Below are 27,343 nucleotides of genomic sequence, written 5' to 3' on the forward strand. Positions count from 1 at the left end.
CTCCCTTTGTCCTCTCCTCCCTTCCACCTACTCTCTACTGAAATCAAAATTTATTTTTCTCTTATCAAGTTCCTACGAAGGGTGCCAGTCCAGAAATATTAACTGTTCCTTCTTTCTCAGACTCTTCCCAGCCTGCTGAGCATTTCCATCAGGTGGAATTTAGCCTTCAGAAGTGAGAAGTGACTTAGTTTAATTTTGGTTTGGAGATACAGCGTGGAAACAGGACCTTCGGCAAACTGGGTCCACACCGACCAGCGATCCCCGCATATTAACACCAACCTACACACACTAGGGACAATTATTTTTTAACATTTACCAAGCCAATTTACCTACGTTCCTGTGCATCTTTGGACTGTGGGACGAAACCAAAAATCACGGAGAAAACCCACGCAGGTCATGGGGAGAACGTACAAACTCCATACAGACAGCAACCGTAGTCAGGATCGAACCCGGGTCTCCGGCACGGCATTCGCTGTAAGGCAGAAGCTCTACTTCTGCGCCACCGTGCCCATAATGTAGTGGCAGTAGTATGGGAATTGCTAACCATCTTAACTTCCTTTCCCATACTGACTTTTCTCTCCTGGGCCTCTTTCATTGCCAGAGTTAGGCCACACGCTAACTGGATGTACAGCTGCTCGTATTCCGCTTGGCTAGCTCACAACCTAATGGCACGAGTATTAATTCTTTGATTTTAGGCAACTAATTACAAAAATAAAAGCCGCCTTTACCTCCACACCCCGCTCTTCTTTCCTGTGCCCCACCTGGATTTGCACCAATTTCTCTCCCCATATTCTTTCCTCTGTACTGATAATTCACAACTCTTCTACCCTAACTCACACCGTTTCTCTTTTCATCTCTGACCTTTGTCCAACAATATGCCAATCAAAACCCTCCCTCACCTGTACCCACATAACTTGCTGGGATTTGTCCTGCCCCTCCTCTCTTTCAGCTTTCTCTCCCCCTCACCACAATCAGTCTGAAGAAGGGTCCTGACCTGACCGGCGCGACTCACCCGTTGCAGCGGCCCCTACAGCCTGTCTTTTTTATTTTTTGTCTAGTTAAATGTAGTGTTGGTGTTTTTTTAATACTGGTTTTAAATGTGTATATGTGGGGGGCGGGAGGGGGAAACTGTTTAAAATATCTTCCCTGTCCGGGAGACCCGACCTTTTCCCTGTCGGGTCTCCGTTGTCGTTGGGGCCTAGCACCGTGGAGCGGCCTCCAACCTGAACGACCCGGGGGCTCGGGAGACTGTGGAGCTGCGGACAACTCACCATCGTGGGGCTGGCCGGCCTTGGAGCGTGGGGAGCGGTGGTGACTTGCTGCTGCGACTCGACTCCTGGGGCTCGGAGGCTCCAGGAACGCAGCCGCAGGTCCGGTGGACTGGGACATCGGGAGCTCGCTGGTCCGGGGGGAGAGACTGCTTCCCGGAGCTCTCGCAACGCGACTTCTCCAGCCCGTGTCGCGGGGTTGGAACGACCCGGAGCAGGGATGTACATCGCCCGGCATGGCTTCATGGCCGTGGGACATTCCAGCGCCCGCCGGGGGCTCCAACATTGTGACTTTTAGACCGGGAACGGGGCCGTAAATCGCCCGGCATGGCCTAAAATGGCCGTGGGACTTAGCATCGCCCGCCTGGGGCTTGGATATTGGGAGAGAAATGGAGAACAGGGGAGAGAAAATACTTTGCCTTCCATCACAGTGGGTTCACTGTGATGGATGTTTGAGTGAATTAAATTGTGTGTATGTCTGTAGGAAATTGTCTTTGTTTGTATGGCTGTGGAAACGGAATTTCGTTTGAGCCTCACTGAGGCTCAAATGACAATAAATGGTATTGTATTGTATTGTATTGAAACATCACCTATCCATGTTCTCCAGAGATGCCACCTGACTTACTGAATAACTCCATCACTTTTATTCACCTGAAAACTGCCCGGGATGCTGTGCCTCAGATATGTGAAGAAAACAGAGTTTATTTTTTAATTCATGAAGCAGAGTGACGCAGTGGTAGAGTTGCGGCCTTACAGCACTTGCAGCGCCAGAGACCCGGGTTCGATCCTGACTACGGGTGCTGACTGTACGGTGTTTGTACGTTCTCCCCGTGACCTGCATGGGTTTTCTCTGAGATCTTCGGTTTCCTCCCACACTCCAAAGACGTACAGGTTTACAGGTTAATTGGCTTGCTATTAAAATGTAAATTGTCCCTAGTGTGGGTAGGATAGTGTTCGTGTGCGGGGTGGACTCGGTGGGCCGCTTTCTGCGCCGTATCTCCAAAACCTAAAAAAAGTGGACAAGGGACCTGACAAATAAGTATGGAATAATTAAATAGTAGGAAACGTTTTCCCAATTAACAAAGGGACCTACAATTAGAGAACAAAGGTTTGGGGACGGTAGCAAGAAGTTTGCAAGGGATCTGGAACCTGGAACGCAATTCCCAAGTTGAGTAGTGGCAGCAGATATTCTCACATTTAAGTATCTAGATGAGCTTTTGAATTGCCATGGCATAGATAGCTATGGACCAGGTGCTGACAAATGAGGTTAATTGTGGATAAAAAAACTGTAGAAATGATATTTCGTTCAAACCTAGGTTTGAATGACAATAAATTGCATTTTATTCTATTCTATTCTATAAGGAAGGCAAAGTGGAGCAGCCTACTAGGAGCGGCCATGTGTTGAGGTGGAGTGCTCTGTTTGAGGGCAAGTGTTGAGGCTGGGCTCAAGCAGCTTAGGTGAGGAGGCTGAGCAAAGGCAGATGATACTGGACCCCAAGAAAGGGAGTTTGTGGAGTGCCTCCGAGATGGATTCTTAGAGCAGCTTGTACTGGAGGCTACCAGGGAGCAAGCAATTCTGGATTTAGTGTTGTGTAATGAACCGGATTTGATAAGGGAACTAGAGGTAAAGGAGCCATTAGGAGATAATGACCATAATATGATTTTTAATCAACAATTTGAGAGGGAGAAGGGAAAATTGGAAGTGTCAGTATTACAGTTGAGCAAAGGGGACATGAGGGAGGAGCTGGCCAAAGTTGACTGGAAAGTGACCCTAGCAGGGATGACAGTGGAACAACAATGGCAGGTATTTCTGGGAATAATACAGAAGGTGCAGGATCAGTTCATTCCAAAGAGGAAGAAAGATTCTAAGAGTAAGAGGCAACCGTGGCTGATCAGGGACGTCAGGGACCGTATAAAAATAAAAGAGAAGTATAACAGAGGAAAGATGAACGGGAAGCCAGAGGATTGGGAAACCTTTAAAGAACAGAAGATAACTAAAAAGGCAATACGGGGAGAAAAGATGAAGTAGGAAGTTAAGCTAGCTAACAATATAAAGGAGGATAATTAAAGCTCCTTTAAGTATGTGAAGAGGAAAAAATAAGTTAAGACCAAAGTTGGACCCTTGAAGACAGAAACAGTTGAATTTATTCTGGGGAACAAGGAAATGGCAGACGAGTTGAACAGGTACTTTGGATCCGTCTTCACTAAGGAGGACACAAACAATCTTCCTGATATAGTAGTGGCCAGAGGATCAAGGGTGACGGAGGAATTGAAGGAAATCCACATTAGGCAGGAAATGGTGTTGGGTAGACTGATGGAATTGAAGGCTGATAAATCCCCAGGGCCTGATGGTCTGTATCCCTGGGTACTTAAGGAAGTGGCTCTAGAATTTGTGGATGCATTGGTGATCATTTTACAATGTTCTATAGATTCAGGATCAGTTCCTGTGGATTGGAGGGTAGCTAATGTTATTCCACATTTTAATAAAGGAGGGAGAGAGAAAACAAGGAATTATAGACCAGTTAGCCTGACATCGGTGGTGGGGAAGATGCTGGAGTCAATTATAAAAGATGAAATAGCGGCACATTTGGATAGCAGTAGCAGGATTGGTCCAAGTCAGCTTGGATTTACGAAGGGGAAATCATGCTTGTCTAATCTTCTGGAAGTTTGAGGATGTAACTAGGAAAATGGACAAGGGAGACCCAGTGAATGTAGTGCACCTGGACTTTCAGAAAGCATTTGAAAAGGTTCCACAGAGGAGATTAGTGGGCAAAATTAGAGCACATGGTATTGGGGGTAGGGTACTGACATGGATAGAAAATTGGCTGGCAGACAGGAAACAAAGAGCAGGGATTAACGGGTCCCTTCAGAATGGCAGGCAGTGACTAGTGGGGTACAGCAAGGCTCGGTGCTGGGACCGCAGCTATTTACAATATACATTAATGATTTAGATGAAGGGATTAAAAGTAACATTAGCAAATTTGCAGATTACACAAAGCTGGGTGGCAGTGTAAACTGTGAAGAGGGTGCTATGAGGATGCAGGGTGACTTGGGCAGGTTGGGTGACTGGGCAGATGGATGGCAAATGCAGTTCAATGTGGATAAATGTGAGGTTACTCACTTTGGTGGCAAAAACAGGAAGGCAGATTATTATCCGAATGGTGTCAAGTTAGGAAAAGGGGAAGTATAACGAGATCTGGGTGTCCTTGTTTATCAGTCACTGAAAATAAGCATGCAGGTACATCAGGCAGCTAAGAAAGCAAATGGCATGTTGGCCTTCATAACAAGAGGAGTTGAGTATAGGAGCAAAGAGGTCATTCTGCAGTTGTACAGGGCCCTAGTGAGACCACACCTGGAGTATTGTGTGCAATTTTGTTCTCAAAATTTGAGGAAGTACATTCTTGCTATTGAGGGGGTGCAGCGTAGGTTTACGAAGTTAATTCCCGGGATGGCGGGACTGTCATGTTGAAAGAATGGAGCAACTGGGCTTGTATACACTGGAATTTAGACGAATTAGAGTGATTTTATTGAAACATACAAGATTATTAAGGGATTGGACATGCGAGAGGCAGGAAACATGTTCCCGATGTTAGGGGAGTCCAGAGACCAGGGGCCAAAGTTTAAGAATAAGGGGTAGGTCATTTAGAATGGAGATGAGGAAAAACATTTTCACCCAGAGTTGTGAATAGACAATAGGTGCAGGAGCAGGCCATTTGGCCCTTCGAGCTAGCACCGCCATTCAATGTGAACATGGTTGATCATCCCAATCAGTACCCCGTTCCTGCCTTCACCACATATCCCCTGACTCCGCTATTTTTAAGAGCCCTATCTAGCTCTCTCATGAAAGCATCCAGAGAACCTGCCTCCACCGTCCTCTGAGGCAAAGAATTCCACAGACTCACCACTCTCTGTGAGAAAAAGTGTTTCCTCGTCTCTTATCTAATGGCTTACTCCTTACTCTTAAACTGTGGACTCCCCCAACATCGGGAATATGTTTCCAGCCTCTAGTGTGTCCAAGCCCTTAACAATCTTATATGTTTCAATGAGATGCCCTTTCATCCTTCTAAGCCCCAGAGTGTACAAGTCCAGCTGCTCCATTCTCTCAGCATATGCCAGTCCCGCCATCCCAGGAATTAACCTTGTAAACCTACGCTGCACTCCCTCAATAGCAAGAAACCAACATGTAGAGGAACCAACGAGAGAGCAGGCTATTCTAGACTGGGTATTGAGTAATGAGGAAGGGTTAGTTAGCAGTCTTGTTGTGCGTGGCCCCTTGGGCAAGAGTGACCATAATATGGTTGAGTTCTTCATTAGGATGGAGAGTGACATCGTTAATTCAGAAACAAGGGTCCTGAACTTAAAGAAAGGTAACTTTGAGGGTATGAGACGTGAATTGGCCAAGATAGACTAGCGATTGATTCTTAATGGGTTGACGGTGGATATGCAATGGAAGGCATTTAAAGACTGCATGGATGAACTACAACAATTGTTCATCCCAGTTTGGCAAAAAAATAAATCAGGGAAGGTAGTGCATCCGTGGATAACAAGGGAAATCAGGGATAGTATCAAAACAAAAGATGAAGCATACAAATTAGCCAGATAAAGCAGCCTACCAGAGGACTGGGAGAAATTCAGAGACTAGCAGAGGAGGACAAAGGGCTTAATTAGGAAAGGGAAAATAGATTATGAAAGAAAACTGGCAGGGAACATAAAAACTGACTGCAAAAGCTTTTATAGATATGTGAAGAGAAAAAGATTAGTTAAAACAAATGTAGGTCCCTTGCAGTCAGAAACGGGTGAATTGATCATGGGGAACAAGGACATGGCAGACCAATTGAATTGGCTTGGTTTTGTCTTCACTAAGGAAGACATAAAAAATCTGCCGGAAATAGCAGGGGACCAGGGGTCAAATGAGATGGAGGAACTGAGTGAAATCCAGGTTAGCCGGGAAGTGGTGTTAGGTAAATTGAATGGATTAAAGGTCGATAAATCCCCAGGGCCAGATAGGCTGCATCCCAGAGTACTTAAGGAAGTAGCCCCAGAAATAGTGGATGCATTAGTGATAATTTTTCAAAACTCTTTAGATTCTGGAGTAGTTCCTGAGGATTGGAGGGTAGCTAATGTAACACCACTTTTTAAAAAGGGAGGGAGAGAGAAAAAGGGGAATTACAGACCAGTTAGTCTAACGTCGGTAGTGGGGAAACTGCTAGAATCAGTTATTAAAGATGGGATAGCAGCACATTTGGAAAGTGGTGAAATCATTGGACAAAGTCAGCATGGATTTATGAAAGGTAAATCATGTCTGATGAATCTTATAGAATTTTTCGAGGATGTAACTATTAGAGTGGATAAGGGAGAACCAGTGGATGTGTTATATCTGGACTTTCAGAAGGCTTTCGACAAGGTCCCACATAAGAGATTAGTATACAAACTTAAAGCACACGGTATTGGGGGTTCAGTATTGATGTGGATAGAGAACTGGTTGGCAGACAGGAAGCAAAGAGTAGGAGTAAACGGGTCCTTTTCACAATGGCAGGCAGTGACTAGTGGGGTACCGCAAGGCTCAGTTCTGGGACCCCAGCTATTTACGATATATATTAATGATTTGGACGAGGGAATTGAATGCAACATCTCCAAGTTTGCGGATGACACGAAGCTGGGGGGCAGTGTTAGCTGTGAGGAGGATGCTAGGAGGCTGCAAGGTGACTTGGATAGGCTGGATGAGTGGGAAAATGCATGGCAGAAGCAGTATAATGTGGATAAATGTGAGGTTATCCACTTTGGTGGCAAAAACAGGAAAGTAGATTATTATCTGAATGGTGGCCGATTAGGAAAGGGGGAGATGCAACGAGACCTGGGTGTCATGGTACACCAGTCATTAAAAGTAGGCATGCAGGTGCAGCAGGCAGTGAAGAAGGCGAATGGTATGTTAGCATTCATAGCAAAAGGATTTGAGTATAGGAGCAGGGAGGTTCTACTGCAGTTGTACAGGGTCTTGGTGAGACCACACCTGGAGTATTGCGTACAGTTTTAGTCTCCTAATCTGAGGAAAGACATTCTTGCCATAGAGGGAGTACAGAGAAGGTTCACCAGACCGATTCCTGGGATGTCAGGACTTTCATATGAAGAAAGACTGGATAGACTCGGTTTGTACTTGCTAGAATTTAGAAGATTGAGGGGGGATCTTATAGAAACTTACAAAATTCTTAAGGGGTTGGACAGGCTAGATGCAGGAAGATTGTTCCCGATGTTGGTGAAGTCCAGAACAAGGGGTCACAGTTTAAGGATAAGGGGGAAATCTTTTAGGACCGAGATGAGGAAATGATCATATTGAATGACGGTGCAGGCTCGAAGGGCCGAATGGCCTACTCCTGCACCTATTTTCTATGTTTCTATAAATGTCCTTCCTCAAATTAGGGGACCAAAACTGCACACTGTGGAATCCTCTGCCTCAGAAGGCAGTGGAGGCCAATTCTCTGGATGCTTTCAAGGGAGTGTTAAATCAAGCTCTTAAAGATAGCAGCATCAAGGGATATGGGGAGAAGGCAGGAACATGGTATTGATTGTGGATGATCAGCTCAAAGGGCCAATCCTGCACCCATTGTCCATTATCGATTGTCTAAAATAAACTGAGGACTTTTCTTTTTAAGCTTAGCACAAACAATAAGTGTTCTTCTTATTCTCACCTTATACCAATTGATACAGAAACCACATTGTCCAAGTTCAGTTTACACCACTGCTCCACATCCATTGCAAATGTGGCACTGAACAAAGCTCGCCGCACATTGTGAGATGTACAGGCCAGGAAGATGGTGGCCAACTGATCTCGGAATCCGGATTTGCCATCCTCAAATAATTTATCCGATTCATCAACAACCAACCACTCAACTCTGAAATTCATCAATAGGAGCATTTTAGAAATCAGGACCATTTTAATTTACTTCTTACTAAACTATTTAAACATTAACTAATATAAACATATTCAAAATACTTCTGAAAGCCAATTGAGCCAAGAATTTAGTAACGTTCTCAGCACAGGTAACCCATGTTCTTGCAAAAAGAGGGAGGTTGCATTCCTAGACAACAACCTGCAATGTGTCTTTCCATCCGCACATGGCAAAGAAATGCAAGATGAATAAATATACATTTTACATTAATTTATATGCTGCCCAACACCATTCACATATATTCTGCAGGAGGAAATATTACTATGCATCTCAAATTTTGGGCTAGTAATCTGCAAATTCCGTAATTTCTGTTTCCCGCACATCTGTAACGCAGGGATACTTTGGAAAAATTAATACTGATAGACAGCCTTTTCAAAACCATAAAAGTCATTTATTATTACAAATGATAAGACAGGCAGGGCTACATACATTGCTACTTTGCAGCATGCACCTGTTAATATTTTAAATAATACTTTCCTTTGAAGCATCAACAATGCAATATGGATTATGTAACAATAATCAGCTCTTTGCTACATAATACATTTTAATGCTCTATACCATCAGATATCGTGGTTAAAATAAAAGCTAAAATGTAATGCTTCTCAGACCTAAAGAATAATTTTCAAATACACACAATATCAATTTATAGAGTGCTATTTTATGCTAGTGTTGATACAGTTGAATCATGATCTGCTAATCTGTGTTAATTGCTTGTCATACACTAACCCGAGCTGTCTACTATAATGGAATTGACTAGTAAGCACGCGAAAAAAAAGCTTATCACTACGCCTCGGTACAAGTGACAATGAAAGGAACTAAATTACATATTATTAATTTATTTTGTGGCAACATATAAGTCAAAAGACAATTGAGGAAAAAAATCCAATGGTTTAATTCGACACTTTAACATATTCTAAACAACAAGCTTTTTCACCCATTTCCCCATTCCTTTCACAAAGAATGCCCGACTGGATATGGATTCAAAAACGATAGGTACCTATCTATGCCTCTCATGACAGTTTGGATTAAAAGTATAAGGAGGATTTTTAACTATGGGTGCATCTTACTATGATTACCAATAATGCTTTCAGCAAAACCGGCTTGCAATTAGAAGTACATACATACATTTATTTTTCACTTCCATCCCAAGAGGCACATAACCCAAAATGTAGAATGCCTTCTGCCATTGCTAATGATTTTAACTATCGCAGTAAACTTGCAGTAACACATGGAGTGATTTAGCCAAATTAGGTCTGCATAACTGTGGAAAATGAGGAACTACTCATTTAAATTTTATATTGATATCTGATGTAGCTAATATAAAATGACAGTACAATATGCAACATTTACAATCTGGAATGCTTGTTGCACATAATTTAAAGTACATACCCTAAAACACAATCATAATCCACCAGAAGACTAGCTTTCATGCCCTAAAAAGCATTAATATATTGTCAACGGCATGCTCACTTCATCAAGTCGAGAAATTGGGATGTCATGTCACAATTGTACAAATTGTTGGTTGGATTACTCTGGTTGCCATGCAGTAGAAAGGATGTGATAAGAAGAATATTGCCTGGACAGAAGGGCTTGAGTCATAAGCAGACATTGGATGGGCTGCATCTGCTTTCCCTGGTGCGAAAGTGTTTGAGGGGTGATTGTACAAAGGTTTATAAAATTATGAGGGGCATAGAGAGGGTACAGTCAGAGCCTAGGAGAGTCTAAAACGAGAGGGAATCAGTTGAAGATGAGGAGAAACATTTAAGAGGGTTTTAAATTGGCACATGGGTATGCGGCGAATGGAGGAATACGATCGTGTGCAGGCTCAGGAGAATAGTTTAATTGGGCATCATGTTTGGCATGGACATTGCAGGCCGAAGTGCCCATTCCTGTTCTGTATTGTTTTGTGTTCAATGTTCTCTATTTTCAGACTCATCAAGAGCTAATAAAACTCTCTGAAGGCAAGGGGATCTGATGGGCATGTTTTTTCCACGCAGTTGTGTGGATATATGAAAGGGCTGAGAGCCAGATACAGTTACAATGTTCAAAAGACCTTTAGGAAAGTACATGGATGGGAAAGGTTTAGAGTGATATAGGCCAAATGAAGTGAAATAGGATTACTGTCAGTGTGCATGTTGGTGCACATGGATGAGTGGGGCTGAAGAGATTGATCCATGTTGTATAGTTCTACGCATCAACTATAGCTTCTCAGCAACATTTGTGAAAAAAAGTGATAGCATCAAACCTGCTGAGGTCCAGTGCTGGGGGCTCCAGCTTCAACAGGTAAATCAGTCTGTTTGGAGTTGTCACCAAAATATCTGGAGACAAAGAAAATAATTTCAACAAACATGGTTGCGAAAAGTCAGAAAGCTGAACCACAGTAGTCATCACTGTAATTTAGAAACATGTGTTTCACAAAAAAATCCTTGCCCATGAAGTTTCCTCATGTTTTTACCATTCTTTCTCCCATCACAAAAGTGCGGGATAGTTTAACTGCAGACAATTCCAACAAAAAAACCTGACAATACTTCTTCTTCTTGCGTATGGCGTGCACAGCCTAAAGTTGTAGGACAACTTGTTCTATTTGATCTTATTTGATTGTGCACGCCGGGTTGATTGCATTAGTCAAAACAGGGCGGACCACGTGAAGGTTGCAATCTTCCACCCCTCACAATACTTCATCACCCTTCAAGGGCAAGGGTACCAACAACAGCCGAACCCTGATCTGAAGCCCATCTTTTCCCACCCATTTTAACATTTTAAGTTGAAATATGCAGCCTTACTTACCAAATTTGTTTGAAGACTTGGGACCAAACTTTTTGGCAGCCTCAGTTGCTTTGTTGATCATGTGAATTCGAAAACCAATGCCTTCAGAGAGTTTTACTAGCTCTCGATAAGTCTGAAAATAGAGAACATTGAACACAAACAATGCCGCACAGGAATGGGCACTTTGGCCTGCAATGTCCATACCAAACATGATGCCAAAGGAAACTAATCTCCTGTGCCTGCACATGATGATATCCCTCCATTCCCCGCAAACCCATGTGCTCATGTCAAAGCCTCTTAAATGCCACTAACACACCTGCCCCTACCACCCCACCCCTGGCAGTACGTTCCAGGCACCCACTGTTTGAAAAAAACTTGCACCACGTATCTCCTTTAAACTTTACCTCTATCACCATAAAGCCCGTGACATATCCACTCCAAGAAAAATGTTCTCACTGATTACCCTATGACTCATAATTTTATATAATTCTATCAAGTCTCCCCTGAACTCTGACATTCCAGAGAAAACAATCCAAGTTTGTCTGACACCTCCTTATAGGTAATATCCTCCAATCCAGGCAGCATTCTGTTAAAACTCTTCTACACCCTTTCCAAAGCCTCCACATCCTTCCAGTTTTGGAGTGACCAGAACTGCATCCAATATTGCTAATGTGGTTTAACCAGTCCCATAAAATTTAGTTTAGTTTAGAGAAACAGTGTGGAAACAGGCCCTTCAACAGGCCCAGCAAGTGCCTGCCAACCAGCGATCACCCTTATATTTGTTCTACTCTACACACTAGGGACAATTTATAATTAACCAACAAATCTGAATGTCTTTGGAATATGGGGGGGAAACCGGAGCACTCAGAAAAAAATCCACACGGTCACAAGGAAAATATACAAACTCTGTGCAGCCAGCATGTGTAGTTAGGGTTGATGCAAGATAGCAACTCTACCACTGCGCCTCTGTGCTCAACTCCGTTGCAACATGATTTCCTGACTGTTATACTCAGTGCCGGATTGGATAAAGGAACTTGAGGTTAATGAGCCATTAGGAGGTAGTGACCATAATATGGTCAGGTTTAATCTACAATTGGAGAGGGAGATGCGTATATCGGAGGTGTCAGTGTTACAGTTGAATAAAGGGGACTATGGGGCCATGAGGAGGAGCTGGCCAAGGTTGACTGGAAAGATACGCTAGCAGGGATGACAGTAGAACAACAATGGCAGGTATTTCTAGGAATAATACAGAAGGTGCAGGATCAGTTCATTCCCTAGGAGGAAGAAAGATTCCAAGGGGAGTAAGGGGCGACCGTGGCTGACAAGGGACATCAGGGATTGTATAAAAATAAAAGAGAAGTACAACGTAGCAAAGATGAGCTGGAAGCAAGAGGATTGGGTAATGTTTAAAGAACAGAAGATAACTAAAAAGACAATACGGGGAGAAAAGATGAAGTACGAAGGTAAGCTAGCCAAAAATATAAAGCAGGATAGTAAAAGCTTCTCTAGGTGTGTGAAGAGGAAAAAATTACTTAAGACCAAAGTTGGACCCTTGAAGACCGAAAAAGGTGAATTTATTATGGGGAACAAGGAAATGGCAGATGAGTTGAACAGGTACATTGGATCAGTCTTCACTAAGGAGGACACAAACAATCTTCCTGATATAGTAGTGGCCAGAGCATCTGGGGTGACGGAGGAACTGAAGGAAATCCACATTAGGCAGGAAATGGTTTTGAATAGATTGATGGGACTGAAGGCTGATAAATCCCCAGGGCCTGATGGTCTGCATCCCAGGGTACTTAAGGAAGTGGCTCTAGAAATCGTGGATGCATTGTTGATAATTTTCCAATGTTCTTTACACTCAGGATCAGTTCCTATGGATTGGAGGGTAGCTAATGTTATCCCATTTTTTAAGAAAGGCAGGAGAGAGAAAACAGGGAATTATAGACAAGTTAGCCTGACATCGGTGGTGGGGAAGATGCTGGAGTCAATTATAAAAGATGAAATAGCCGCACATTTTGGATAACAGTAACAGGATCGGTCCGAGTCAGCATGGATTTACGAAGGGGAAATCATGCTCGACTAATCTTCTGGAATTTTTGAGGATGTAACTAGGAAAATGGACAAGGGAGAACCAGTGGATGTAGTGTACCTGCACTTTCAGAAAGCTTTTGATAAGGTCCCACATAGGAGATTAGTGGGCAAAATGAGGGCACATGGTATTGGGGGTAGAGTGCTGACATGGATAGAAAATTGGTTGGCAGACAGGAAACAAAGAGTAGGGATTAACGGGTCCCTTTCAGAATGGTAGGCAGTGACTAGTGGGGTACCTCAAGGCTCGGTGCTGGTACCGCAGCTATTTAATATACATTAATGATTTGGATGAAGGGATTCAAAGTAACATTAGCAAATTTGCAGATGACTCAAAGCTGGGTGGCAGTGTGTACTGTGAGGAGGATGCTATGAGAATGCAGGGTGACTTGGACAGGTTGGGGGAGTGGGCAGATGCATGGCAGATGAAGTTTAATGTGGATAAATGTCAAGTCAAGTCAAGTCAATTTTATTTCTATAGCACATTTAAAAACAACTCTCATTGACCAAAGTGCTTTACATCAGTGCAGGTACTAGCGTGCTACATACAGTGGTACATAGATCTAACAATACATACATAAATATATACATACAGCGCTCCCTCAGAGGACCTCAAGAAACACTTGTGAGTAGAAATAAGTTTTAAGTCTAGACTTAAAAGAGTCGATGGAGGGGGGCCGTTCTGATGGGAAGAGGGATGCTGTTCCATAGTCTAGGTGCTGCAACCGCAAAAGCGCGGTCGCCCCTGAGCTTATACCTGGACCGCGGGATGGTCAGTAACCCCAAGTCGGCCGACCTGAGGGACCTGGAGGTAGTATGGTAGGTTAGCAGATTGTTGATGTAGGTGGGGGTAAGGCCATTAAGGGCTTTGTATACATAAAGGAGGAGCTTGAAATTAATTCTGAACCGCACTGGGAGCCAGTGGAGAGGCCAGAATCGGGGTGATGTGGTCCCTTTTTCGGGTGCCCGTCAGGAAGTCTTGCTGTGGCGTTTTGGACCAATTGCAGGCGGGTCAGGGATGATTGGCTGATGCCAGTGCAAAGGGAGTTGCAGTAATCAAGGCGGGAGGATGAGTGGATGATCTTTTCAAGGTCGTCAAATTGGAGGAATGGGTTTATTTTAGCTTTCGTGTGAAGCTGGAAGAAGCTAGCTTTCATCACGGCATTGACTTGTTTGTCAAACTTCAACGCGGAGTCAAATATCACTTCAAGGTTTTTGACGTGAGGTTTGAGTAAGGGGGTAAGGCTTCCAAGGCTGCCTGCTATCTTTTTGATGGAGTCCGAGGGGCCGAGTAGGATGACCTCAGACTTGCTCTCGTTTAGTTGGAGGAAACATGGTGGCAATGCTGAGGAATGTAATACCACAGTTTCAGAAGTGATATTGGCCTGACAAGTCCAACTGGTATCATTCACAAAATCATTGAATGCATTATGTTGCCTGCCTGGGCTTGATGATGTTAATACCAGTATTTTATAAACGGTGTGTGTCAAAACCTTGTGTTTCTCAAGTAATTAAATGTTGTATTTAGGTAATCACCAATATGTCACCAAATGTCACCCATTCCTTCTCTCCAGAGATGCTGATTTTAGCCTGTTTCCTTTATCATCGTTCTTTTTTATATATCTTTCATTCATTGTTCTTTATCGCGCTATACATCACCGTCTATACCGCTCATGTCCCTTATCCCTAAACAGTTTGAAGAAGGGTCTTGACCTGAAGCGTCACTCATTCCTTCTCTCCAGAGATGCTGCCTGTCCCGCTGAGTTACTCCAGCTTTTTGTGTCTATCACCGATAACGTTGTCTAACTGATAGGCTTGCTGTCAGAATCCTCTTTGGCAACAAAACTCACCTGACTGGCAAGCTCTCGAGTGGGAGATAATATCAATGCCCTGAAACCTTGATTCATTGGCTGTTTTAGACATGTCAAGAGTGGGATGCAAAAAGCCAATGTCTTTCCAGATCCAGTTGGAGCACAGGCCAGGATTTCACGATTCTGTAACAGATATGTAATGTAAAACATTTATGGTCAACAACAATATATCAAAATAGTTGAATCAATTGATATTTAGTGACCAAGAAATAAATTAATTTCATTTATCTGTGGTCTTCAAAATAAATGAAATGGTGTGCAATTATTTGCACAGCATTAATGAGTTTCAAATTCAATGCCTAAAAGGTGAACCTTTCCGAAAACCAGCAACACTCACACAATTTCTGCTTGTGCTTTGGGCCTGCAAATGAGATAATGAGGAGTCACGTTCCACCCTGCATCCACATGTACCGTGGTGTCTGTTATTAAATTTAAGAATCAGCAACTTTTCAACTTTCTTTTGGGAATATGCTGTAATGGCACAAATTCCCAATAGCAAGCTATTTTTGTATAAAACACAAAGGGCTGGATTAACTCAGTGTGTCCGACAAATATTTCAGGAAAACATGGACCTATTACTATTTTTTTCTCCTTTTAAAGGCAGTACTTTAGTCAAGCAGTACTTGTTTCCATTGAAGTTCTACGTTTCTGTGTTGACTTATGAATCTAGTGAAGAAAACGCACACTCTGGCATAGATGGCTTGCAGTGGTTTGTTTGAATTGTTGTACGCTTTTCCCTTTCAGGGAGAGTTCACCAAGATCGGTTCTGTTGTTGTCCTCCAGTACATGGATAGGATAGGTTTGGAGGGATATGGGCCAAATGCAGGCAAGTGGGAATAGTGTAGTTGGGGCATGTTGGTCAGCCCTTTTGGCAAGTTAGGGCGGTTTCCACGATGTATAACCAAGACCCACATAGAGGTGCTTCCTTTAAGTTGGTTGTGAAGCATTAGATTGACAGATATTACTGTTGTGAAAGGGTAACTATAGAGGCACAAGGGAGTAGCTGACTAAAATTGATTGGAAGGGGAGCTTAGCAGGAATGACAGTAGAATAGCAATGGCAGAAGTTTCTGGGGGTAATTCAGAAGATCAGGATATTTTCATCTCAAAAAGGAAATATACCAAGGGAAGAATGAAGTAACCATGGCTGACAAAGGAAGTCGAAAAAAGCATAAAAGCAAAAGAGAAGGCATAAAATATGTCAAAGATCGGTGGGAAGATGGAGGATTGGGAAGCTTTTAAAATCCAAAAGAAGACAACTAAAATAAAAGTTAACAAATTAGCCAATAATATAAAAGGGGATACCAAAAGTTTCTACAGATACACAAAAGAGGTAAGAGTGGACATGGCACTGCTGAAAAAGATGCTGGAAAAATAGTAATTGGGTATAAAGAAATGGCAGACAAACTGAATAAGCTTTTTGAGCCAGTCTTCATAGTAAAAGATAAAAAGGCAAAATACCAGAAATTCAAGCTAGTCAGGGGGCAGAAGTTAATGCAGTTGCTAATACTGAGAAGATGCTCGAGAAGCTGAAAGGTCTGAAGGTGGATAAGTCACCTGGACCAAATGGACCACACCCCAGGCTTCTGAAAGAGTTAGCTGTAGAAATTGTGCAGGTATTAGTCACAGCTTTAAATAATCAATATAGTCAGGAATGTTTCCAGATAATGGGAAAAATAGCAAACGTGACTCCACGCATTTGGAAAGCAGTGACAGAATCGGTCAATGTCAACATGGATCTGTGAAAGGGTAATCATGCTTGACTAACCTTTTGGAATCTTTTTGAGGATGTAACAAGTAGAATGGATAAGGGAGGGCCAGTGGATGTGGTGTATTTGGACTTTCAAAAAACCTTTGACAAAGTCCCACACAAGAAATTAATGTGCAAAATTAGAGCACATAGTATTGGGGGTAGGGTATTGACATGGATAGAGAACTGGTTGGCAGACAGGAAGCAAAGAGTAGGAATTAACAGGTCCTTTTCAGAATGGCAGGCAATGACTAGTGAGGTGCCGGAAGGCTCAGTGCTGGGACCCCAGTTATTTACATATATTAATGATTTAGACGAGGGAATTCAATGTAACATCTCCAAGTTTGCGGATGACACAAATCTGGGTGGAAGTGTGAGTCGGAGGAGGATGCTATGAGGTTGCAGGGCAACTTGGATAGGTTGGATGAGTGGGCAGATGCAGTATCATGTGGATAAATGTGAGGTTATCCACTTTGGTGGCAAGAACAGCACGGCAGCTGAGCTGGAGACCCGGGTTCAATCCTGACTAGGGGTGCTGTCTGTACGGAATTTGTACGTTCTCAGTGACCTGCGTGAGTTTTCTGAGATCTTCGGTTTCTTCCCACACACTCCAAAGACGTGCAGATTTGTAGGTTAATTGGCTTGGTATAAGTGTAAATTGTCCCTATTGTGTGTAGGGTAGTGTTATTGTGTGGGGATCGCTGGTCGGTGCGGACTCCGCGGGCCGAAGGGCCTGTTTCTGCGTTGTATTTCTTTTTAAAAAAAAGGCAGATTACTATCTGAATGGTGTCAGATTAGGAAAAAGGGAGGTTCAACGAGACCTGGGTGTCCTTGTACATCAGTCACTGAAAGTAGGCATGCAGGTACAGCAGGCAGTGAAAAATGCTAACGTTGGTCTTCATTGCAAGAGGATTTGAGTTTAGGAGCAAGGAGGTCCTACTGCAGTTGTACAGGGTCCTGGTGAGACCACACCTGGAATATTGTGTGCAGTTTTAGTCTCCTAATTTGAGGAAGGACATTCTTGCTACTGAGGAAGTGCAGTGTCGGCTCACCAGGTTAATTCCCGGGATGGCAGGACTGTCATATGAGGAAAGAATGGGTTGACTGGGCTTGTATTAACTAGAATATAGAAGGATGGTAGTAAATCTTATAGAAACAAATAAAATTCTTAAGGGATTGGACAGGCTAGATGCAGGAAACATGTTCCCATATCCAGATCCAGGGGTCACAGTTTAAGATTAAGGAGTAGGCCATTTAGGACTAAGATGAGGAAAAACTTTTTCACCCAGAGAGTTGTGAATCTGTGGTATTCTCTGCCACAAAAGGCAGTGGAGGCCAATTCACTGAATGTTTTCAAGAGAGTTAGATTTAGCTCTTAGGGCGAATGGAATCAATGGGTATGGGGAAAAAGAAGGAAAAAGGAAAGGGGTACTGATTTTGGATGATCAGCCATGATCATATTGAATGGCGGTGCAGGCTCAAAGGACCGAATGGCCTCCTCCTGCACCTATTTTCTATGTTTCAATGTATCCACTGTTGAAGACGGGAACGAGGCAAATGAAGGAAATGAAGGGCCGAGATGATAAAAACATTTTTCACAGAGAGTGGTGAATCTCTGGAATTCTCTGCCTCAGAAGGTAGTTGAGGCCAGTTCATTGGCTATATTTAAGATGTGGCCCTTGTGGCTAAAGGGATCAGGGGGTATGGAGAGAAGGCAGGTACAGGATACTGAGTTGGATGATCAGCCATGATCATATTGAATGGCGGTGCAGGCTCAAAGGGCCGAATGGCCTCCTCCTGCACCTATTTTCTATGTTTCTATGATAGGCTGGTTCGTCTGACTTCAGTGGGTGGTAATATTTTAAAGTCCATGAGTAAGGATAAGGCTTCAGGGTACATGGAAGCACAGGATAAAATAATCTGGTCAGCATGGTTTTGTTGAGCGGATCTCGCCTGACAAATCTGTTGGAATTCTTTGAGGAAACAATAAGCAGGTTAGACAAAGTAGAGTCATTGGATTTTCATAAGGTGCCATACGTGAGTGCTAAACAAGATGGTGTTAGACGCAAGGTACTACTACCATAGATAGAAGATTGACTGACTGGCAGAAGGCAAAGAGCAAGAATTCTGGTTGCCCTGCCCCCGATTAGTGGTATTCTGCAGGAGTCGGTGTTGGGTCAACTACTTCTCAAATTACATGTTAATTATCTGGAAGATGGAATTGATGGGATTATGACATTTGCAATGATACAAAGATAGGTGGAGGGACTGAGAAAGCTGAGAGTCTGCAGGAGGACCTGGACAGTTTGGGAGAGTGGACAAAAAGTGGCTGTGCTGAACATGATATCAAGTCCAACTCTCACCCACCTGCACATAATCTATATCTTCCCATTCCCAGTATATCTAAGTGCCCATCCAAAGGCTCCTTAAATGCCACTATCATATCTTCCTCGACCACAATGTTCCAGGCACTGTCTGTGTAAACAAAAACTTGCCCAGCACAACACTGCCCAGTCCATCATCGGCTCTGACCTCCCTACCATCGAGGGGATCTATCGCAGTCGCTGCCTCAAAAAGGCTGGCAGTATCATCATGGACCCACGTCATCCTGGCCACACACTCATCTCCCCGCTACCTTCAGGTAGAAGGTACAGGAGCCTGAAGACTGCAACGTCCAGGTTCAGAAACAGCTCCTTCCCCACAGCCATCAGGCTATTGAACTCAACTCAAACAAAACTCTGAACATTAATAGCCCATTATCTGTTTATTTGCACTTTATCTGTTTGATTTATTGATGTGTGTATATATTTATACAATGGTATATGGACACACTGATCTGTTCTGTATTTATGCCTTCTATATTCTGTTGTGCTGAAGCAAAGCAAGAATTTCATTGTCCTATTTGGGACACATGACAATAAACGCTCTTGAATCTTGAATCTTGAAACTTTGCCCCACTCACTTTAAAGGCATGCCCTCTAGTTTTTATATATTTTCATCCAGAGAAAAAGGATCTTACTGTCAATCCTATCAATGCCTCTCTTCTACTTCTCCTCTTATACATTTCTGTTAGATAACCTCAGCCGTTCCAGAGAAAACAATCCAAGTCTGTCCAACCTCTAAGTAGCTCATATCCCCTAATCCAAGCATCATTCTGGTAAACCTTTCATAAGCATCCACATCCTTCCTGTGATAGGGTGACCAGCACTGTCTGCAATACTCTGAATGTGGCCTAACCAATGTCATATAACCAAAGTCCTATAAAGATGCATCACGACTTGCTGACTCTTATACTCAATGTCCTGACCAATGCCTCTCATAGCTATAAGATGAGGGGAAAAGTTTAATGGAGACTAGACCAAGTGCAGACCCATTGGGTATGCTCCCCCAACGTAAGATTCCACCACTCACCCGTTCCAACGCAAGCCGTTTCCCCAACGCCATATTGCACCACTCACTCATTGCCCCCAACAGTGCAGGCGCGGCTCATTCCTCCTCATCCCCAAGCACTCCCTCCTCCTCCTCCTCCCTCGTCAATCCCTAGAGAGGGAGGGGTGGTAGGGAGGGTAGAAGGGGGTAGAGAGGGTAGAAGGGGGTAGAGAGGGGGAGGGGGGTAGAGAGGGGGAGGGGGGTAGAGAGGGGGAGGGGGGTAGAGGGTGAGGGTGTTAGAGGAGGGGAGGGGGGTAGAGAGGGGGAGGGGGGTAAGAGAGGGGGAGGGGGGGTAGAGAGGGGGAGGGGGGTGGTAGAGAGGGGGAGGGGGGGGATAGAGAGGGGGAGGGGGGGTAGAGAGGGGGAGGGGCGGGTTAGAGAGTGGGAGGGGGGTAGAGGGGTAGAGAGGGGAGAGGGGGGTAGAGAGGGGGAGGGCGGGTAGAGAGGGGGAGGGGAAGTAGAGAGCGGAGAGGGTTGTAGAGAGGGAGAGTAGCGGGATGGGGAGGGGACAGAGAGGGAGAGGGGCAGAGAGGGAGGGGGGTAGAGTGGGGGGGGGGGAGGAAGGGTAGAGTGGGGGGGGAGAGGGCGAGGGAGGGGGAGTAGAGAGGGAGGGAGTAAGAGGGTGCGAATGTGGGTAGATAGGGAGGGGGAATCGCCCTCCTTCACACCCCCCCCGCCCCATTTCCCTCTACCACTCCACTCCGCACCCCATTTCATTTCCCTCGTCCTCCTTCCCTCTCTGCCATTCCCTGCGCCAGGACCTTGCCAGGTCGTAGAGCAGGCCAGGGCCTGGAACTTAGCCTGATTCTCGTTCTCGGACCGGCCCTGTCTGTAGACTCCAGCCGTCAGCTCGGCCGCCACCTGGGGTCCAGTCCAGGCCCAGACTTCATGTCCGGGCTTGTCCCTGACCCAGGCTGATCCTTGGATCCAGCAGCGGCTTCTCTCTCGGCCTCGGTCACGGCCCCATCCCAAGCCCCGGGCTCGGCCCTCGCTCCAGCACCACCCTCCCCACCAGGTGTCAGGCGCCAGCGGACGCCTCCACTCCGCGTTCACCGTGAGCGCTGGAGTGCCCCTCCCTCCCGGAGAGTCCCGTCCTGCCTTGCGAGTGCATTGTGACGTCACTCTGGTTTTTTCCCCAAATGGGTGAGTTTTTAAAACTTTAAACAATTAACAACTTCGGAAATATAGGTGGGAATGCGACGGGAAGACGTTTATCGCCTCGATGGGAAAAAAGTGAGTAGAATGTGTGAAAATGGGAAGGATGTGGCCTAGCCTTTGGTGGAAAATAGGAATTAAACAGATATTCTCACACACACACAACGAAGAGTTTTAGTATTTACAGATGTGCATAGAGTAGTGGTGGACCCGGCACATTGCCAGGCATGGAGGTAGAGGCAGATAAGATAGTGGTGTTTAATAGGCTGTTAGATCGGCACAACAAAAGCTTTTCACTGTACCTCGGTAGACGTGACAATAAACTAAACTGATGGAAGTGCAGGGATAAGAGAGAAATGGATCACGTACAGGGATTCAAGATCAGTTTGGATCCCAAACATTGGGATCCAATGTTCGGCCTAAACATTGTCGGCCGAAGGGCCCATTCCTGTGCTGTATTATACGAAAGCTTCATTACCACTCGACCTACGTGTTGCCAACAACAGGGAATTGTGGTCTTGGACCCCAAGATCCCTCTTGCATCGATGCTGCCAAGGGTCATGCCATTAATTTATATTTTCCCCTTACATTCGACCCCGCAAAGTACAACACCTCATACTTGCTCGGATTAAACACCTTCTGCCATTTCTATAGCTAATCCATATCCCGCTGTATATTTTCAGTCTTCCACAGTCCACAACTTTCTTTGTGACATTTGCAAACTTACTAACCAACCCATCCACTTTTACATCCCAGTCTTTTATATATATCACAAACAACAGAGGTCCCAAAACAGATCCCTGTAGAAATCCACTGGTCACAGCCACAATATTATTCTTTGACCACAATCCTCTGATTTCTATCAGTAAGATCGTTCTGAAACTGTACGACTAAGTCACTGTTAATCCCCCGCATCTTAAATTTCTGGATCAGCCTACTAAGGGGGACTTAACCAAATGCCTTACTAAAATCCAAGTAGACAACATCCACTGCCCTAAATATTAGTAGAATTAAGGGACATGGGGCTAGTGCAGGAAAGGGCTGAGGTTGATACCCATACTGAATGGCAGAGCAGGCCTAAATATCAACCCCCCACTTCTAATCTTAATTTTCTTATCTGCCTCTCCTGCATCAGGACTCACATTTCAACAAAACACTTACATGTAACATGATGGGTATAGCTTGCATTTGTATAGGAGTAGGCATTAGGAATCCAGATTCCTCTACATGTTGAATAACTTTCGGGTGAACCTTGTAGTCTTGTTGAAGCTGCTCAAAGGTAGCAACAGGTTCGGGGATATCAGTTCCATCCACGTAAATCCGATGCTTGCGCCGGAACTTATTTATCTTGAAAATAAGACGTTATAACAAAGGAAAATATTACTGTTGTGTTATTAAATTATCCTTCCTGCAATAAACAAATTCCTATAAATGAACAAAAGGCTAACCTTTTCCCGCTGCTGGTGTTGCAACTTCTCAGCATTGGGTTCTTTGCCATGACTTCTGTGAATCTTGCTTCCCAGTGAGGACATTGCCCCTTCACCATTTCTTAAAGTGGGAAAAATGTTGTGTATTTCAGTCTCAGCTTGTGCTTGAGGCCAGGCAGCAGCAGAATAGAAATGAGACAGAATGGGAACTGTTAATACCAACACCAGCAAATGTTCTTTATGCAACAGAATATCATTATTAAAAATAATTAAGGAAACCCAAGCACAAACTCTCAATTTTTCTTCACCAAAACAATTAAAATAATTAAGATAAGTGTAAGGCAAGGCAACTTTATTTATATAGCACATTTCATACACGAGGCAGACTCAAAGTGCTTCACATAAAAACATGTCATACAATAAAATGAAATAATATAATGAAATAAAATAGAAGAATTAAAAGAAAATAAAAGCAAAATTAAAAATGCATTATAAAAATGCAAAAGTTAAAAGTGCAATGTAGTTAAGATTTAGCTGAAAGCTAAAGTAAACATAAAAGTTTTCAGTCTTGTTTTAAAAGTGGTCAAAGTTGAGGCAAGTCTTAAATCTTCAGGAAGTTTATTCCAGCTATTTGTTGCATAGTAACTAAATCCTGCTTTCCCATGTTTTGTATTTACTCTGGGAATCACTAACAGATTGGTCTCAGAAGATCTTAGCGGTTTAGAAGGCTTATATAGTGGAAGCATGTCAGTGATATGCTTTGTCCCTAAACCATGTAGGGATTTATAGGTGAGCAGCAGGATTTTGAAATCAATTCTCTGACAAACAGGGAGCCAATATAAGGATTTAAGAATTGGTGTAATGTGTTCAAATTTTTTGGTCTTTGTTAGAACTCTAGCAACAGCGTTCTGAACAAGCTGTAGCTGCCGGACAGTTTTTTTCGGAAGACCTGCAAGGAGACCGCTACAATAATCTAGCCTACTAGTAATAAAGGCATGTACAAGTTTTTCTAAGTCTTGAGCTGACATGAGTCCTCTTAATCTTGCTACGTTTTTGAGGTGATAGTAGGCCGATTTTGTTACTGATTTGATGTGACTGTCGAAATGTAAATCTGAATCCATAATAACCCCAAGATTTCTGGCTTTGTTTGAAGTTTTCAGGGACAGAGAGTGAAGGTGTTGGGTTACTTTAAGCCTTTCTTTTTTTTTTAGCACCAAAAACAATTATCTCCATTTTGTCCTTATTTAGTTGGAGGAAATTTTGGCGCATCCAGTCTTTGACTTGCTCAATGCACTGGCACAGCAGATCTATGGGGCGGTAGTCATTTGGTGATAGCGCTACATAGATTTGAGTGTCATCGGCATAGCAGTGGTGGTCAATATTATTATTTCGCATGATTTGCCCTAGTGGGAGCATGTAGATGTTGAATAAAGAGGGCCCTAAGATCGAACCTTGCGGGACTCCACACGTCACGTTGGTTGGTTCTGATATAAAGTCGCCAATGGAAACAAAATAGTTCCTATCTTGTAGATTCAACAGCTGCTTTTTGCAGAAGTTTTCGGATGACACAGCTGTTGTCGGCCTCATTAAAGGGGGCAATGAGGAGGAGTACAGAGACATAATAAGTAATTTTGTGGAGTGCAGTGCACACAATAACCTCCATCTTAACACCAAAAAAACCAAGGAGATAGTTGTGGACTTCAGGAGGGGGAGGAGGAGGACTCAAGCAACACCAATCACCATTAAGGGCACTGAGGTGGAGGTGGTCGCTAACCACAGGTACCTTGGGGTGCAGCTTGACAGTGAGCTGGACTGGAAGTGTCATATGGAGGCGGTGTACAGGAAGGGACAAAGCCGACTGTATTTTTTAAGGAGACTGAGGTCATTTAACATCTGCCAACCCCTACTGTGCAGTGTCTACCATTCAGTGGTGGCCAGTGCTCTGTTTTTTGCATAGCGGACAAAAACAGACTGGACAAGCTGATCAGGAAGGCCGGCTCAGTGGTCGGGGCTGAGCAACGAACGGTCCAGCAGGTGGCAGAGGCCAGAACTCTGAACAAACTGGGTTCAATAATGACCAACCCCACTCACCCACTCCATGCCCTGAAGGTGATCAAGAGCAGCAACTTCAGTCAGAGACTGATTGCACCAATGTGCAAAACTGAGAGACATAGGAAGTCGTTTACCAGCTGCTATAAGGTTATATAATGCGCATAAATAACTGCTCAGGGGCGCTGAACCAACTTAAGGCTGTGCCTGAAAGCCCCACCCATTTTTCCAACCTGTCCAAAAGTATTGAGTAATCAACAGTGTCGAATGTAGCACTGAGGTCTAATAGCATTAATATTGAAACTTTGCCAGAGTCTGTGTTAAGACGGATGTCGTTTACAACTTTAATAAGGGCGGTCTCGGTGCTATGAAGAGGTCGAAATCCTGACTGGAAGTTGTCGTAGCAGCCAGTTGAGGCCAGGAAGTGATTAAGTTGCTGGAGGACAACTTTCTCAATGATATTACTTATGAAAGACAGGTTTGATATTGGTCTATAGTCGTTAATAATAGAGGCATCTAGGCACCGCTTTTTTAAAAGAGGTTTAATAACTGCAGTTTTCAAGGCTTTTGGGAAATTGCCTGATTGAAGAGAGCTGTTATCTATTTGCAGTATGTCTATTGCTAGGCAGTCAAAAACATTCTTAAAGAAGTTGGTAGGTAAAGCATCAAGGCAGCAGGTGGATGGCCTTAGTTGTGTCACCGTTTCCACAAGAGTTTATAGAGTCTATGACATTAAAGCATGTCATCATTGCCACGTTACTTTTGCCTAATCAGGGTGGTGATCCAACATTTTTGTTTGAAGCGGAGATATTGATGGCACGTCTGATGCCTTCAATTTTATCAGTATAAAAGAATGCAAACTCATTGCATTTCTGCGTGGAATGGAGTTCAGGTGGTATTTGTGTTGGGGGGTTGGTCAGTCTGTCAATAGTTGCAAATAGAGTTTTTGCCTTATTAGTGATGATGTTGTTAATGATATTGGAGGAAAATGTTTCTCTAGCACTTTTTAAGTCTAAATTGTAGGCACGGAGGCTCTCTTTATAGATGTCATGGTGAATATGAAGTTTTGTTTTACACCAGATGCGTTCAGCTTTCCGGCATTCTCTTTTCTGGGCTGTTACAAAAGCAGCTTTTCTCCAGGGTGCCTTTTGCTTACCAGAAATCGTTTTAACCGTAACAGGTGCAATGACATCTATAACTTTCACAATTTTGGAATTAAAGTTATCTACAAGATCAGCAGCAGAACTTGGGTTTAGAGGTGGTAACAAGGAGATAGCATTTTTAAAGAGCACATTAGAATGTTCATTTATATACCGTTTTTTGACAGTATTTGATTTTGTCTGTATGTCGGGAATAAAAGATATATTAAAGAAAACACAGAAGTGGTCAGACAATGAAGGATCAGTCACGAAAATATCAGAAACATTGAGACCCTTTGTGATAATCAAGTTCAGAGTGTGCCCCTTACAATGAGTAGCCTCTTTCACATGTTGAGACAGTTCAAATGTGTCTAAAATAGTAAAACATTATTTTGTACCCTTGTCATTCAAATTATCAGTATGAAAATTAAAATCACCAGTTATAACTAGACAGTCAAAGTCAGTGGAGATGCTAGACAATAATTCTGTACAGTCATCGAAAGAATTTGCATAATATTTAGGTGGCCTGTAAATAATTAATAGGAGAACTCTGGGGGAACATTTCAATACAGCACAAAGGTATTTGAATGATGGAAAATCACCAAGTGACATCTGTTTCCCCTGAAATACATTTTAAAATATAGCAGCAACCCCATCCACCTCTTTTTTCAGATCTGCATACATCAAAAAAGTTATAGCTGGGAGGAGCTGTCTCAATCAGAATGGTTGCACTGTTATTTTGTTCTAGCCATGTTTCAGTTAAAAACATAAAATCCAGTTTAGAGGTGGTAATAAAATCGTTGACTAAAAATGATTTGTTATTAAGAGACCTAACATTAAGCAGACCCATCCTGATGGTATTATTGATAGGCTTTATGGTTGGTTTTGGTTTGGAGGTAATAGGTATTAGATTTGTTAGGTTAGCAGTGTGTCTAAGTTTCCCTTTGTTTACTCTCTTAGTAGTCACAACAGGAATGCAGAAGGTGCCATAGTTTGACGTCGGCGACCTTGGGTTCAGCTGATTATGCGGAACTTCCTTCGTAATGTGTCTACGGCTGAACCCTTTCTTGTCTCAGTAATATTCAGGACTGCTATCAATACAGGGGGGGGGGGCTGTGGCGCCCTCCGCTTGGTTGTTATCTCCCTGCGGCCGTGACGTGGCGATGGTACTGATATGGGGCGAGGGCTGGGCATCATAGACACAGATGCAAGTTTAATGCCACATTTTTCCTGTTTCTTCAATTCATATGGAAAATCATAATGGGAGGAAACAGTGGAGGTGGTGTTGTTATGGCTATGGGAGAGATGAGGGTGGAGGTCATCGTCGATGGGGGAGTGCAGCGGAGGGTGGTGGCCGTTCCTCTCCAAGCCAACATCAGCGGTGGGGGATGGTAGGGGGGGGTAAGGGCGCGTCGATGGGGATGGGTGGGGGGGGGGGGGGGCTGTTGTCTC

The 27,343-nt window shown here is 43.7% G+C and overlaps 1 protein-coding gene across 3 annotated transcripts in view; it reads right to left on the reverse strand.

Annotated features, from left to right (window-relative positions):
* Positions 1-27,343, reverse strand: part of ddx52 (DExD-box helicase 52) — a 66,146-nt gene that overhangs the window by 25,916 nt on the left and 12,887 nt on the right. For 2 of the 3 annotated variants that reach the window (XM_033046352.1, XM_033046351.1), the window contains exons 3-8: positions 22,725-22,867; positions 22,438-22,623; positions 14,923-15,066; positions 11,003-11,114; positions 10,461-10,533; positions 7,955-8,158 (exon numbers count right to left, since the gene is read on the reverse strand). In XM_033046352.1, coding sequence (XP_032902243.1) covers positions 7,955-8,158; positions 10,461-10,533; positions 11,003-11,114; positions 14,923-15,066; positions 22,438-22,623; positions 22,725-22,867 — 862 coding nt within the window. The remainder of the gene's footprint in view (positions 1-7,954; positions 8,159-10,460; positions 10,534-11,002; positions 11,115-14,922; positions 15,067-22,437; positions 22,624-22,724; positions 22,868-27,343) is intronic. The other variant, XM_033046353.1, reaches the window with a different exon arrangement.

This window comes from Amblyraja radiata, chromosome 28 (genome assembly GCF_010909765.2).
Source record: "Amblyraja radiata isolate CabotCenter1 chromosome 28, sAmbRad1.1.pri, whole genome shotgun sequence".
Taxonomy (NCBI): Eukaryota; Metazoa; Chordata; class Chondrichthyes; order Rajiformes; family Rajidae; genus Amblyraja; species Amblyraja radiata.